Source organism: Exserohilum turcica (assembly GCF_000359705.1).
Source record: "Exserohilum turcica Et28A unplaced genomic scaffold SETTUscaffold_16, whole genome shotgun sequence".
NCBI classification, from domain to species: domain Eukaryota; kingdom Fungi; phylum Ascomycota; class Dothideomycetes; order Pleosporales; family Pleosporaceae; genus Exserohilum; species Exserohilum turcicum.
Window position 1 is genome coordinate 386,489 of NW_007359981.1, and position 16,006 is coordinate 402,494.

General features: G+C 52.4%; 4 protein-coding genes across 4 annotated transcripts; 3 read left to right on the top strand and 1 right to left on the bottom strand.

Annotated features, from left to right (window-relative positions):
- Nucleotides 1-1,415: 1,415 nt before the first annotated feature.
- SETTUDRAFT_184117 (uncharacterized protein) lies at nt 1,416-3,668 on the top strand (the record flags this gene model as incomplete). The annotated part of the gene is made up of 2 exons (XM_008026027.1): nt 1,416-1,481; nt 1,530-3,668. The coding sequence occupies 2 exons, from the start codon at nt 1,416-1,418 to the stop codon at nt 3,423-3,425; spliced, it is 1,962 nt and encodes a 653-aa protein (XP_008024218.1). The 3' UTR covers nt 3,426-3,668.
- A 6,867-nt stretch (nt 3,669-10,535) lies between these two features.
- SETTUDRAFT_168572 (uncharacterized protein) lies at nt 10,536-12,221 on the top strand. Its single transcript, XM_008026028.1, has 2 exons — nt 10,536-10,783; nt 10,836-12,221. Exons 1-2 carry the CDS (start codon nt 10,680-10,682, stop codon nt 11,920-11,922), a joined length of 1,191 nt encoding a protein of 396 aa, XP_008024219.1. The 5' UTR covers nt 10,536-10,679; the 3' UTR covers nt 11,923-12,221.
- Nucleotides 12,222-13,123: 902 nt separating this feature from the next.
- Nucleotides 13,124-14,149, bottom strand: SETTUDRAFT_108270 (uncharacterized protein; the record flags this gene model as incomplete). Its single annotated transcript, XM_008026029.1, has 1 exon — nt 13,124-14,149. The coding sequence occupies one exon, from the start codon at nt 14,147-14,149 to the stop codon at nt 13,124-13,126; it is 1,026 nt and encodes a 341-aa protein (XP_008024220.1).
- Nucleotides 14,150-14,442: 293 nt separating this feature from the next.
- On the top strand, nt 14,443-14,934 carry SETTUDRAFT_38829 (uncharacterized protein; the record flags this gene model as incomplete). Its single annotated transcript, XM_008025900.1, has 2 exons — nt 14,443-14,531; nt 14,706-14,934. 2 exons carry the CDS (start codon nt 14,443-14,445, stop codon nt 14,932-14,934), a joined length of 318 nt encoding a protein of 105 aa, XP_008024091.1.
- Nucleotides 14,935-16,006: the final 1,072 nt, after the last annotated feature.

Here is a 16,006-nt window from a genome sequence, read left to right on the forward strand (position 1 = left end):
CTCTCGGGCGGGAGCGAGGACCCAATGGCCGTCGCCAGGCGTGTTTCGTTTCGGCAAGGCTGGGGGTTCAAGGCTGAAGCAGCCGACGTTGCCGATGTGCCAAAAGAATCGGACCTTTTGGTGTGTGACGTTAAGTGGACAGGATATGCAGGCCTCAGACATGGACTGTGGCACACGCAGACGGCGAGGGTTTCCTCTGCGCCGCCAGGCGGGTGCGGCGACTGCTGCTCCCGCCGCACGCGCCCGTGGCACCGGCGTGCTGACAGGCGGAGGAGGAGGAGGCGGCGGCTGGTATTGGGATTTGCGCGCGATTGTTGCGGCCACGGTCACCGCAGCAGTGTACTTGTAGACGGGAGCATAAAGGGCGGCGATAGTGATGGGGCCGTGGTTAGATTGGCAGGCCAATTTACCCCACGGCGAGTGCGGCGCAGGCGCTGAGGAACAGGCTAGCCGCCTGCCGCATCGGGCCTAGCGCGCACACGGGGTCAAACACGCGCCCGCTGTGGCTCAGCCAATGGGCGGCGGGCGTGCGTGTGGTGGGCCAGCCGCTCGCGCAGGGCGGCGGGGCGCGCCTTCCTCTCTAGTAGCCCGTAGTGCATCACCGTGCCGCCCGCCTGCGCACGCCCGCCTTCACCACCACCACTCGTGTCTGCTCGGTGCGCCGACGACACACAACACCGCCATAAGCTCTCGCCGCTGCCATCCACTCATTCACTCGCTCACTCCCACGCATTCTGCCAACCCGCTCGCTTTGTGCCTCCCGTGCCACGGCCCCTGCGTGCTCACTCGCGCCTTCCGCTCACTACCGCTCACGCCCGCCCGCTTTATTCACAAACACCCCCCCCCCATTCACTGCGCCGCAACCCTCGACCACCTCTCCTCCAGCAAGAAAAAAAAACCGCCGTGACACTCAAATTAGTGCCACCTTCCCCCCATCGGTACTAAACACTTGCATTGCCTCGGACTCGGCCACTCCGCCGTCACGCCTGTTCAAGCCTTGTCGCTCAAACTCTCAAACACGAGACGCTCCACACACACACGCGTTTTTCCTTATGCGCACCGCACCCTCGTAGCGAGCGACTGAACACCTACGCATCTGGCAAAGGCCCCGTCCCCTGCTTTCCCCCCAGCCTCAGCCCTTCGTCCTACAAAACTCCCTCCTACCCTGTCGCCCTTTCCTCTGGATCCGTGGTGCGCAGCAGGCCTGTTACCACCCTCGCCATCCGTCCATCCGTCCATCTTTGTCTCCATCTCTCCGAGATTGCCTCCCTCCTTTGAAACCAAGCCCAACCCATGTTCTAGCCACCAAAGCCACTCCTTCGACCAACAGCTGGACTGCACACCCGAGTACCGTTGACCGGATACATACATACACTCATTACGTACATAGCGCCTAATTCCCAAAACCACCCACCATGGGCTGCTGTGGGGATCGCGAAAAGGCCATCAGTGTGTCCGAGGAGCAAAAGTGGACGCACATTGTAAGAGCGCGGCGGCACAAGCAAACATGGCCATACTAACGTCGCCAGACCCTCTCCGACTTCAAGTCGACTTCGTGCCTCGCGCCCTTTTCCTATGCCTGGCTGTGGGTCCTCGTCATCATTTCGTGCGCCGTCTACGCCGCCGACGCCTTTACTGCCATCAACCTTCTCGCCTTTGACAAGTGGACCAGCACCATCAAGCCCGCCGTGCCCTTTGAAATCGCAAAGTGGATCTTCGCCATCACCATCATCATTTCCTATGTTTTTCTCGTCTACCGCTACATCCGCACCCTGCGCGTCATGCGCACCGGAAGCGTGACCGAGTGCTACCTCGAGCCCATGGCTGTCATCTGGCAGAGTATGCGCATCACGTCGTCGGGCCAGGGCTGGCGCCGTTTCCTGGTTTTTGCCGAGTTGACAAAGAGTAAAAAGGGCGTCAACTACATTGCGCTTTTCGTCTACTTCCAGTTCAAGAGCGCCCTGCTCATCCTTGTCGCCCAAGGCCCCAGAATCGCAATCAACGCCATGACGCTGTACGCCGTCATGCAGGCCAAGATCATTCCCGGAGGCGACCATGCTGCCAAAGACCGTTCCGACATTGAGCAGTTCTTCGTCAATATCAAGACCATGATTGACACGGGTAACAGGCAGGAAACAGTCGTCTACTTTGCCATGTTGTTCTCCTTGGTTATCTGGGTCATTGCTGCCCTGAGTTTGATTATTGCCGTCATCCTCTACATCTTCTTCCTGTGGCACTACATTCCCAAGGCCGACGGCAGTCTGACCAACTACTGCCGCCGCAAGGTAGAGACGCGTCTGGAGCGCATTGTCGGTAAGAAGATCAAGAAGGCGATTGAGAAGCAGAATCACCAGTTGAGGAAGGAAGAGGAGAGGGCAATCAAGAAGGGCGAGTTTGACGCATCCAAGTCCCGACCTACTCTGCCCAAGCTGCGCGACGACGACGACGCATCTTCCATCTTCTCTCTGCAACGCACCGACACGATGAACACAAACACGACGCTTCCGCCATATGCGCCGAGCCCTCTGTCGCATTCCACCACCGTCAATTCAAACACTGGTCGAAGCCTCATGATGAAGCCGTCTCTGCCGACGCTCAACGAACGTCCCGGCATGCCGATGCGATCCGAAACGCAATTTTCCGCCTTCTCCAACACCAGCTATGGTCCCGACGTGCCCATGCTGAGCCAGGCTGGTAACATGGGCATGTCCTCGCCAGTGCCGCCAATGCCTCTCGATCGCAACGGTTCCGGATACTATGGCGAGAAAGCCAACATGCCATATGCGCCGGATAGGTCCTTTACTCCCATGTCTCAAGGCAGAGCGTCGCCATTGCCCCACCGAGGCCCTATGCCACGCGTCGATACCAACTTCAACAACCATGTTCCCTATGGCTCCCAGTCTCATGTGGTTTCTCCTCTCTCGAATGATGGACGAGGCACGCCACAGGGCTACCCCAACCGCCCCTACCAGGAATTCAGTCCCTATAACAGCCGCGGCCCCGCCATGGGCCAAGAGTATGAGCTCTCGCCTGTCGATGTAAACACTACAGACTTTTCTTCTCACTACCAGGTCGCCCCGAAAAACGTGAATGACTATCAGCCACCACAAGTGCCTGATATCTTGAGGGTGGGCTCTCCTGCGCCCTCGCAGTCTGTTGGCCAGCCAAGAGCGGGTACTGCACCTCCTCGGGCCGGTGTACCAACATCTCTGCAGTCTCCTATGCAGCGTCGAGACATGTCGCAGCCCCTGCCCAACCGCGACATGAATGGTTCAGTTCCGCCTCAGCGCAGCGCTACTGCACCAATTCAGCAGCCAGGTTGGGCACGAGGCCCTCCTTCTCGCAGCTACACTCCCTCTGGACCCGGCCCACAGCGCAGCAACACTCCTGGACAGCGTGACTACGACAACGGCTACAACCCTTGAGCACGTTGGATCAAACCGTTGTTTCCACGTAGCGACCGCTTTGCTTATACTTTTGATTCCCATTTATGCATATCATGGCGTTTCTCTTCTTTCTGTTGGATACAGACTCTTTCATACCACCTACATTCTCTCTCTCTCTCACCCCCATATCATTTGGGGAATACGACAATGATTTTCTCCCTGCTGATTGCAGCCGCGAGTATTCATAACCTTCGCTTGTCTTTTTTTTATTTTCCAAATGTTTCGAGATACCCCCCCAACCCGTACGGCTGGCCTCGGACGTCCATTCGCTTTTCTTGTATGAAAAATTTTGAGTCTTGGTGGTTTGATGTGATGGATTGCCATTTGTGAAGGAGATGCAAAGGAATATAGATTCAGCTTGTGTATTATACACCGCTTTTTTTTTTACTTTTTACTTTTCAAAAAAATGAAAAGTCTCGTTTGTTCAAGATTGTGCTTGATCCATGTGCGCGCGCACGTGTTGATAAGTGGGGTGTTGAATTGTTAAACGCATATCCATGGCCTGATTGGATACATCAACAACCTCGTTGCTTTTGCCCCAATCAGGCGTGCCCAAGTACTTTTATACTTTATATACAGCACGCCTATCTATTCTATAATTCATTTCAACGTGCAAATCTCATACTTGGCCTTTGCTAACGCAATCAAAACTCTACGACAATTATAAAAATGACTCTACTCAGGCACATCAAGTAAGCAAATAGTACATATAGTACATGAGTCTGAAGTGCAATTGTCTCTGGTAAGATACACCTACGCACACACACACATATATATATATATACACATATATAGAGTAAACTTATTTCTTAGTGTTACCAAGAAGAAGAAGAAATTTGGGTGTTTTTTTTTAAAAAAAAACCGGTATTATTTTGCTGCCCTTGTTGCGTATTTTACTACTCTGCTCATCTTGGATTTGCATCGATGTAGATCCATGGCGATCTTTTTAACTGCATGTATGTATAGATGACTGCTGCAGTATAGTATAGTATAGTATAGTATAGTATACAGTATATGTGTTGTTATGGTGGATGTGAGGGATGAATAGGTGTAGATGATATCATGTTTTTATTTCTAGAGTGTATGATTGAGTATATTAGTAGTATGTTGTTTTTCTTTTGTACTACTATCTGTCTTTGGAGCTGTTTTGTTTTGTAGTTTGTTCTTGGCTTTTTTCTTGACTATTCTCGTCTTATTCTTTTACTCACTTGCTTCTCTCTTCTTGTTTCTCTTGTTTCTCTTCTCATTGCTATTTACTTCCCTCCCTCCCTCGCTCGCTCCTTATATAAAGATATGTGCTAATCTGACTATGCATATAACGCCATTGTATCCAGGACACGGTTGAAGCAGCTTTCTGCACACGCACTCTGTTTCGTGTAACGTCTTTTCTCGGCCCATGTGTGTTGGTGGGAGATGTGAGATTGATTTAGATTAGCTCGGCTTCGTGTTGCTTGGTTTAGAACTTGAGAGTGGGGTAGTGGTGGTGGTAGTGGTTGTATGGACGGCAGTATGTACTATCTGAGACTTTTTTTTTCCCATGCCCACTCGACTTACCGACGAGATATGATATATGAGCTGTAGAAAGCTTGATGGAAGATAGTACCCTCAACACTAACTTCCATCGCAACCCCAACCCTATCCCCACCCAATTTTTCTTCCCAAACCCTCCATCTTACTATCTCGTCTCTGTCGTGAAAGCTCGTCTACATGCATCCGCCCCACTTTCAATTCAACACCACTCCAGAAACACAACGCTATATCCGCACTGCAACTCAAAGGGTAGGTTGGGACGCAAGATGTTGTTTAGGCTCTTTCATCGCAGGACAAAGATTAGCTTTACTTTTTGATGTTAGACGTGGAAATACTAGTACATGTTGATTTGAGAGCTGAGATGCGGAAGTGCGTGTTGCTTGTTCAATGTGCGATTCCTCCTCGCGGTATTAGCGTCAGCATCAGCATCAGCAGTATCCTCGCTCTTACTCCTACTCCAGTGGACAAGAATAAGCCCTGGAAGCGGTACTATGGAGTCTAGCGCGATTACTAGCTATATCAGATGTTTAACGCTCAAGATTCCACTTTCTGGTATGAGCGTGTATGAGGAAATATCGTTATGTGAGACTCGAGTATGCCGATTATCCAGCTGACTCATTTGCCATCTATACATCCGCGTGTGCATTGCTATATTTGCCGCGTTTCACATGGAGTAGATACTATACCCAACTAGTGTCTTGAAGCTCCGGCTTGATACTAGCTAGAAGGTGAGTAGATTTGGTATTTGTGCTTGTCTAGGAGCAGATGCGGAACTATACATATAAATAACGGTTTAGATGGTGATTTCGCTGGACTTGCTATATATTTGTTCCCAAGATGAGTTAAGCCTGGTGTTCTACATACATAGTATTGGTGCTACGACTTGTTTTCACCAAGTAGAGTCCATCCATCACAGCATACACATAGCCCTACTACTCCTCCTCCTTCTCCTCCCCTCGTTGCGGGGAATCTATGTATATGTATGATAACACTGCCCTACATATAAGTTCTCTCTCAGTTTCTTCAACTAGAAATTCATCTCTTTTTTTTTCCTCTCCTCTTCCTCTTGAATAGACAGACAGTACGCGGAGAATATGCATAACACCCCCAAGAGCTACCTACCCACTCACCCACTCATTCAACGTCATTATACACGAAAAGCGAATCTTACAGGAATCCAGAATCCATCAACTTGTCCTACCAAAAAGAACCGACTTACAAGGCTATATATTTTCCAGTATTGATGTATAAAACTAAGATGCATAATCGAAACATGAGTATTTCCACATGCCCATCTAGGAATCATGTGCTTTTGCCACATCAAAGACGTCATTTGCATTTCCAAAATCATGAATGAGTATATCTGGGCCATTTGAACGATTCATTTATTTATTCATTCATCACCTCGTGTATCTCATCCTCCTCCAGGATACCTTTTAACAAGGTCGTTGTGTTGTCGATCTCCTTGTCCTATACTACGCCAGATCACATCACATCAGATCAGATCAGATCAGATCAAAATATCAGGCCATATTTCTTTTGGCAGATTTCAAGTTTCCAGACTGTTTTTTATTTGTGCTAGGCTATGTAGACGGGAGTAGCAACGGATAGGAATGGATAGGAATGGATAGGAATGAATGAGGTGGATGTTGGCTATCACATGATAATATCTCTTGTTAGCATGCTGGTGGTATGTATACATGTATGTCTGTACGTATGGTATATAAGCAAGAAAGTAAGAAAGAAGAAGACTTTCGAGGCTGAATTCTCGAGTATGGTGGGAAATGGATATATCAGAGTTTACTTTTCCTTGGAAACCGAGCTGGAAAGTTGTATGGAAAAGGGGGAGCTGGTGATATACTCTACTAGAGCATATTTCCTTCGTTAGCTAGACTGCTACGCTGCTTTGTTAATAATTGGTTGGTTGTTTGATGGGTCATGTTCAATGTGTTGCATGGAATGTATTTTGCAATACAGATGTTAGGAGTGCGGAAACATACGGATATATGAAGCACACACACCATGCCTCCAATTCCACACTTGTTTATTATTTCTCTCACCGACTCGTACATGTTTCATGCGTGGGAACAGGATGCAGCACAACAAGACCATGTTAAGACCCAGATGAGGCTAGCGCAAACGTCAAGAGTGGGGCTCGACAATAACAATCATGGCAATCTCTGCTGCAAGCTGCATCGGCTATGATTCACAATCCCAGCCTTCGCTAAAGGAGTAGGGCAGAAAACGGTAAACGATGTTCGGCGCACTATCGACTATAACGTGGCAGATGCCTGTGTATAACGTGGGTCGATGGATGAATGGGTGAGGGGCCGTAGAAAATCGAGGGGGGGGAACGGACAGACAGCAAGGCGCGGATATGGGGGGAAAAAGGCGCCCAGGCCAGGGCGACGCGTAAGGGCATTCGCAGCGTGGCTTGTATAGGTTAAGCGGGAGGTCAGGGTATACCACGACAAAAGGGATTCCCCTTGCTGTGTATATTGTATGTAGCCATGTGCATGCGGTACAGTAAGCTTGTTTGTGTCTGTTATTCTCTCGAAATGGCTCTCGAAATGTCCCGTCTTGGGGTTATGCTTGGCCGAGAGAGGGCTTTTTGGCTGCTTGCATGCGTGCGTTTGCGCACAGGTGCGCGAAATGATAACGAGATGATAGCCGCGGGCACAGAGTCCGGTTGGAGGAGGTAATTTCCGAGCATCGACAGATCTGGCGCGTATGCACGCATGCAGCAGCTCCCCCCCCCTCAAAACACACGAGCAGAGCAAGGGAGAAGGAAAAACGAAACAAGCAAGACGCGTCATGTCGGAGGCAATGTATGCAGTTCCCGCAGCGGCGATGATGTCGATGGAGTAATAGCGATATCGATATTTGCTTGGCCGACACTGATGTTTGTTTCATTGTTTTTGTTGCTCTGGCGCGGCCATGTCAATAAGGCCGTTGGCGAAGCCGCAGCGCCGGGTGGTCGAGTCGGCGAGCGGACATGTTGTGCGGCTAGACTGGAAGCAGTGAGTCGTGACAGTGCAGTTCGCGGCCATAGCAGCGACGGATGTTTGACGAGGGGGGTGCTGCGGGAAGGGGGTCGGGGTGTCGGGGTGTCGCGATTGTTGAACAGGTGCTGTGGGCAGTGTCTGAGCCTGTCAGCCGGCAGGCCCGTGCCATGGCATGAGCACGCCACTGGGTGTCTGGGAATGTCTCAGTTTGCGTGTCAGGCATCGACATGTCTTTGGTTGACGTGTTTCTGGTGTCGCGACTGTTGCGGGCAGCAGCTTAACTTTGTTGTGTGCAGATCGGCAAACGGGATCGCCGGCCCCGTCCAAGCAGCGGCCGAGGCGTGTTTGATCGCCAGGCACCGCACCCGCACCAGCCTGCCGGCTCAGGTCGACTGTAGCTGACGGGTGCATGGCGTATATTGTTGAATCATTGGAGATGGCTAGGAGAGGCACGACTCGAGGCTCGACGATGGGATGGGATGGGATGGGATGCGGTAGCTCGGAAGGTGAGGCGAAGCAGAGTGGCGATGCGAGGCAGGGGTGGGCAGACGTCTTGGAGACTCTTGGGGCAATTTTGTTTTGTGCGGTAGCGAGTCGAATGCTTGGCAGGCGAGGGAGAGGTGGGTGACGAAATGTGTGTGTGTGTGTGTGTGTGTGCGGGGAGATGATGTCGTTCTGAGTCACCCGGCTCGTGTCGAGGTGCGTGGTTGTGTGCAGTCTGAGGTATTACATCGACTTAGACAGCTTGACCGGCGGCCCCACGTGCAAAACACGTTGGCTTGGCTCGCCTGCTACCTGGCATGGTGTGGTGTAGAGCCGGTGGTGGTGGCGGAAGAAGAAACTTGCCGGCAACACGTCTCCCAGCAGCTCGCAGCCAGTCGAGGCGACAAACTCATGACAGAAAGTGACAACACACTCCACAGGGCCGCAAAACTATGCACAAGCGAAATTGCCTTTAGTTGTCCAGAACATAGGCTCGCGGGTGGTGGAGAGGCTGCGAGCCGTCGACGTAGGTAACCCACCAGTAGCTATCGATAAGGCAGCAAAGCTTGCAGCAGGTGCATGAGGCTTGTTCGGGGCCAGGCACAGGGCATTTTGTGTTTTGTGTGACTGGCGTGCCTTGAAAAGCCAGCACGATAGTTTCCGTGTGTATGCAGGCTGTGCCAATGAGAATCTTTGCCGGAATGCGGCTGCAGGTGGAGTGGGAGTGGGAAGAGTGTGTAGGTGTAGGTGTGAATCGGCGTAGTGTAATGCGTCACCAATGGACACAGCCGGCGGTCAGCAGGGCAGGCACCACCACGACCATGGCCATGACTGCATGCGGCAGGAGCTCGTTGATTACTAAGTCACTCACAGCCAACAAAACCCTCTTTGTCTCTGTCCATGACACAGCACTGACACGGCAAACAGCGGGCGAAACAGAAGAAACAGAAGACACCAAGCAGAAAAGAAACGAAACAGAAGATCCAGACGACAACGCAATGCAGCCCAGGCAAGACCCAAACACCCCACCGGCCGTTGAGCCAAGGCGTTGCCATTACCGTTGTTGCCATGCGCATCCACAGCGTCACGGCAGTCAACGACCAGCAAACCGCGACCCACCACGTCGCATGCATCCTTGCTGTGGTGGCTTTCCAGAGTTTTCACCCTGCACACCTAGACATTCGGCACCCCACAGGGCGATAAAGACTTTATCGCTCCACCGACATTACACAGGCCGGCGGGGAAGGAAGACGCACACCTAGGCACAGTAAATGCGGTTGACGGTGACGGTATACGACGACGGCTCGAGGCTAGGCCCAAGCAGGCAAAACCCACTGGCGCACCCTCGCCGGGCAACATGCAGGCGACGCGGCTGCAGAGAGAGAGAGAGAGAGAGGTTCTGGAATCCAGTCCCAGGTGGCCTTGTCCACTTGCGGTGGTGGCGACAAGACAGCACCCCGGTCCCACCTGGTGGTGATGGCAATTGCGCGGCCCTGCCGCCGGGAGCCAGGCCCAGCGTCACGTGACGAGCCTGGACTGGCGCTGCCGCTGGGGCTGGCGCCGATGTTGTTGTTGGGGCTGGGGCTGGGGCTGTTGTTGTGGTAGCAGGCGACGCGTCGCTTCACGGCGGCGGTCTGCGTGGCAGCCAAGGCTAGACAAGGGCAGAGGGGGGCCGACGGGGCAGAGGCAGACAGCAGCACGTCGGCCAAGGTGTGAAACCACGGAGCGCCAGCTGTGCCTGAGCCAGGCACACCAATCACAGCGCGCGCCCAAGCTCAGGGGTCGCCTGTCCGGTGCAATTGGCCCTGACTAAATTAGCAGGCCGGCACACTCGACGCCACGCTAAACCCCGTCCGGCCGCGTGGGAGATGAGATGGGGCTGCGCGACTGGCGCTGCCTCTGCCCGCTCGCCGTCCCTTTTCTCCTTCTTCACCGCACCAGCATACTTAACAGACCCACGGTCCCTCGTCTTCCCTTCATTAGCCACATTCGCGCGTTCACTCATTCACGCCCGTCTTGGTCTTGCTTACCATCACAGTCACTCCTTTACATACCCCCCCCCATCCCTATCGCCAAACAAAAAAAAAGTCGCTTGACACACCACACCTCCTCCCAGCACTCTGTGACACGCCGTTGAACGCCGTTACGACCTGTCTGCTGTATAAACCCCCTCTCCGCGCCTCCGCAACAGATACCCACCGCTCCCTGTTCCACAATGCGCTACTCTTCTGCCCTGGTGTTGAGCACCATTGTTGCTGGCCAGGCCGCTGCCGCCAATGTCCACCACCGCCACGCCAGCTTCCACGCCCGCCGTCAAGCGTGAGTATACACTGCCCGGCAAGCCCGCCGCGCCGTCGCTGACTGTCTGCAGCGAGGCCAAGCGCAGCGCCGCCGATGTCGACTGGAACAAGGTCGCCTACGACCTAAGCGACGTCGACTGGAGCAAGGTCGCCTACAACCACCCTTCGCCCGCTCCCGCTGCCGCTGCCGCTGCCGCGGTTGCATCTGCCGCCCAGCCCTCCGCCCCCGCTCCCCAGCCCGTTGCTGAGGTCAAACAAGCCCCCCCGACCCAGCCATCGCCATCCCCAGCTCCTCTGGATGCCTACCCCGTTGCTCCCCCCAAGTCGTCGCCTTCGCCTTCGCCCTCGCCCTCGCCCTCACCCTCACCCTCACCCTCACCCTCACCCTCGCCATCGCCATCGCCCGTGGCTGCTCCCCCAGTTGCGCCCAAGCCCAAGCCCTCGCCAGCTGCTAGCCCCAGCCCCAGCCCGTCGCCCAGCCAAACCTCCAACAACCCTCTCGGTGACCTTGGTGACCAGATTGACCACCTTGTTGGCGACCTTCTCAACGGCCTCCAGTCCATGATCACGGGTCTTGGTGCCAAGATTGGAAAGAACCCCACGTCCAACCAGAACGGCATCTGGATCGGCGGCGACAGCCCCTGGAAGGCCCAGTTCACCAACGACCACCAGGATGACGCTGTCCTCTTCTGCTGGAGATCCAATGACTTCAAGAACATGTGCCTCAACGAGATGCAGCCCGAAATCTCCGTCGGCCTCAAGTCTGGCCAATCCGTTGAGCTCTCCTTTGCTGAGAAGGCCTCTGCTGCCTGCGCTCCCGCCTACCCCAACACCAAGCTCGCCATGTTTGGTGGCATTGACAACACATGGTGGGAGGTTACCTTTGGCCAGGACGGTGCTTTCGATGTCTCGCGCAACGTCAACATGAACGGTAACAACATCAGCGCAAAGGGCTCCAAGTGCACATCAGACATGAACACCTGCGTCTTCAAGTGCAAGAACGGCATGTCCAGCTGCGAAAAGGGCTCCGACTACGACCTGTTCAACTGCGGTGCCGGCACTGGTGGCGGCGGTGGCTACGACCCCATCATGGCCGGTACCGGCGGTGGTTGCGCCATGGGCAGCGACAGCGAGACTGTCAAGGTTGTCTTTTCCTAAGCGTCGCCTCACCTCCATTGGCGTTTTTGGAACCATGAGTCTCGCTGTTGTTGTCATATCATCTTTTTTTTTGCGTATTTTCACTTTGCCATATTCCCCCTCCCAAACCATTTTTTGTTTCTATGCCCGCTTGGATATGACTCTCTCTCTCTCTCTCTCCCCGGCCAACTAGTCGCCGTCGTCCTTGACAACAACAAATAAAAAAGTCTGCCTGTCATGATACCCACGCGCAGCTTTTGGCTTAATGGTAGTTAGTTAGGGCCTCTTTTTCCTCCCCAAACAGAACATAGTATAACGCCTTTTTTCTTAACCTGTCTATCTATCCAGCCAGCTAGCCTTGATTGGCGTGCGCCCATCAATGTGTATTCTTATATATATATAACCCTGCGTTTGGTTTTTACATGTATTGTTTAGTTTTGCAAAATACGAAAACTTGAAAAAAAAATCATTTCCTCCTGCAAATGCGTCGAGTGTCTGTCTGGACATGTATGTGTGTGTGTGTGGGTGTGGGTGTGTGGGTGTGTGTGTGGGTGTGTGTACCGATCGTCGCCCCAAGTATGGCGCAACACCCCCGGATTCCGATACGAAACCTCGATACGATATTACGCGTAAGCACGGCTAACACACACGCACCCACTTTCTCACACTTTCGCACACTTTCTTACTTTCTCACTTACTTTCCCACTGACTCTCTTACGCACACGCACCTACACTCAGACCACCCCTTACTTGCTTACCCGAGAAACTTTGTTTTTTTTTCTTTTTTTTTCCTCCCGCGTTTCTGAACCGCGCGCTTGCAACTTGGTCATTACTTTTGTGCTTATCTTGTATATGGTAGTTTTTCTTTCCTTGCATACATACATGCAGATATATATATACATACATCTATATACATATCCATATACACATACACACACAGATATATATGTATATAGATAGATAGATATACATATACCGCATGACTAAGGCATTGCTGGTTTATCAATTAGTTTATTCAGCATGCGCTTTAGTGCGATGAGTAGATAGTGTTATGTTTGGAAGTTGAATTGGTGAAATAATTGATATATATATTGCTAAATCCGTTGGTCTTTGTGAGCCCATCAACCACATTCATTTGTATGTACATCAGGACTTGCCAAGCACAAGAAAAGTACGTATATCCAGCCAACAGGTGCCAGTATAATGCTAGGGAACATACATTCTAACCAAGACAAAGTTCGGATGAAATCCCATTCCTCTCCTCGTCCGTCAAGTCAATGTCGAAAATGTCTTTCAATGCAGCCACACGCTCGTCTTCTGTTGTGCACTCCTTTACAGTCGTGCGGTCCAGGCCGATACTCTTCTTGATGCCGCCCTCGAAAAGGGTAATGTTGCCGATAATCTTGTCTCCAGCGTCGTCCATCAGCATCCTCGTGCTCGTAACGTACTTGGTAAAGAAGGATCGTGGGTTCGTCGATGTAAACCACGACATGATTTCGTAGTCTTGAGGCAGAAACTCCGTCTCGGTAAAGCAATACACAGGCGTCCATTTGTTGTCGCCAGTAGCGCTCGGAGCGTAGCACACGTCGTAACACCAGAGTTCGTTGGAGCTGGTTGCGTACGACTCGGGTATTGCGCGTCGTTGGAGACGAATCAGCCTGGGAGCCACGCTGGTCGTTTGGAATCCATGTTCCAGGGGAAAAGGAATGTTGGGGCCCATGGCGCCCATGCCGACATCCACAACGTACCAGACGCCGTCGAATCGGACGAGGTTGAGCATGTGGTTCCACCCATCATATGTAGACGCTTGCTTCTTGCGAACCTCGGGGTAGGGACTCATAGCGCGTGACACGCGCCCGCCGCAGTTGCGCACATGGAAGCCCAGGGAACGCAGGACCGTGGCGAAAAACGTGTTGCCTTCCATGCAGCGACCTCCGCGGCGCTGCGTGACAATCTTGGCATATAGATCCGCCATCTGCAGCGTGATGACCTTGCGTGCCGAGTAATGGAGCTCGAGATTTTCAAACGGCACATTACACGCATGGTACCGGGTTATGGCGTGTAAAAGGGCAAGGCCGTGTTGTTTGGTCTGGGCCAGGGCCGCGTCGCACAGCACAGGCGAGTCAAGATATTGCCGAGGGAGCTTGATGCGCTGGAAGTATTCTTGGATTTCTGAAGTGCTGTAGCGTAGCTCTTCGTCGCCCATTGGGAGCTGCGTCACACGAGAGGGCACTGAAGTGTCTACCATGACGGCGGAATCGACCGAGAATGGCAAATGTTGTTTTTTGTGGTACGTAAGAGTAAGTAAGAATAAAGCCACAAGCAGTGAATCCGAGCTACTTTTTGTTTTTATCTGTCTGATTTTGTAATCAAGAGCTGTATCAGCGGAATTCCCACCGCGCGCGTGTCTAAGTATCGGGTCTAGTTGTGTATGACGGCACTTTGCGCCTCCCGACTACGTACACGATGGTTTTTCGTGCCCCGCACTTGGTGTACGTACGTACTTAGAACTTCGCGGGACCATCTTCAAGCTAGAGAGACATGTCCCCGGACTTGCCGGCGCCCATGCCGCGTCCCGGAATGCGCGGCTTCTACGCGGCCGCGTCGGGTGGTCTTGGTTTTAATCTCAAGTAAGTAAGCGACACTGAGCATGCTGGTGTGGCATTCCGCCTCGAGTATGTCAACCATGTACAGTATCGAGCGGCATGCATGAGGAGAAACTAGCATGAGCAAATCTTGTGCCCGATTCTTCGTTGAGGTAGCTATTCTACTTACCACCTTTGAACTTTTGGCACGCAAAATAGGACATGGTATTCCCGCACCGTGGCCCGAGTCGCATTGGCCTATGTTGCGGCTCAGGGCATCATTGCGATCCCGGGCACCACCGAGCCAGAACACCTTGTTGAAAATCGGTCTTCTCGAGACACTGAGCTGACGGACGAGGAAATGAAAGCCACGCCCGCAAGTATTAGTGCTTTGAAACCCCAAGGCAATCGATACGACGAGGTGGCAATGGGGAATATCGGCACTTGAAACTTACGCAGCAACGGAGCATTTCTTTTGGCGCTCATAGTGCTTGTGATCAAAAATCGTGGGCTTGGGGGGGGGGGGGGGGAGAGTTGGCCTCTGTCTAGAGGGGAGCCTGTTTTGCTAAAGTAAAAAATTTTTTTTTATGAAATACTATACTTGCACTCCGGAAGTTCATTGTTTCTTTTCCAAATCTGGACATGTCCTCTCAAACCATGTAAAAATCAAGATGGAACTCGGTGAGGGGCTCGTGTTCAATATATACGATACTAGTGGCTGTTCAAGCACCTAAAAAATATGCATCTCAAACTATAGAGTGCAGAAAGAAGAAGGACACAATGTCATTGTAGATGGGTGTTCGTCCCACCTATGCTTGTATGCTATCCACTCGTGCCATGCCGTCCTTACTTGCCGCTCGAGCCATGCCCTCATGCCCTGGATCAAGTTCGCCCAGGAATCCCCATCTACTTTGATCCTTCCATCCCTTTGCCTGCCAGTCATTTGCAGTCTTTGGATAGACATCCCCTACTTCCATGAGGCTATTGTCATGGGCGACGACGGGAAAAAAATCTTGTCATAGGCATCAAACTCGGTCGTCTTTGCGTACACCAAGATCAAAGCGCGGAGTAGAATACTTGCGGGTGCTGCTGGGGTGTTCGCTCAGGAACGCGAAATCGCACCAGCCCGTTTCAGTAAGTAAGCGATTTCCGTTTTTGCAGTGACGAGTAAAAGTTTGTGAGGAGGAGGAAGTAGAGCCTGGCAATACCAGAGGTCTGGTGTGGATATAAAGTATGTGTGTAGGGTCCCTGTGCTGCATGATCTATCAATAAGGGGTGCAGTCCATGTCCCGGCAGATAGGAAGTTTCGGGTACGGCTCCGCGAAAAGTGGTTGTCACTCATGCCACATCAAACGGCCGGAGATAGGAAATGCGGAGCGAGATAGATGAGCCGGCTTTTCTAAGACCCGGCGTGAGCCGATGAAAACTAGTAGAGGCGGGGTGCCTGGCGGGAGGTCGTCTGTTTTCGCAAGCATTCTCCATGCGGCTGTACATCAATCTCCGTCAACAAACTTTTGGTG

Excerpts from the sequence above, each read along its gene's own strand:
- SETTUDRAFT_168572 (XM_008026028.1), top strand. The coding sequence starts at position 10,680 with ATGCGCTACTCTTCTGCCCTGGTGTTGAGCACCATTGTTGCTGGCCAG. Across the intron at positions 10,784-10,835 it reads TTCCACGCCCGCCGTCAAGC|CGAGGCCAAGCGCAGCGCCG; the intron begins GTGAGTATACAC and ends GACTGTCTGCAG.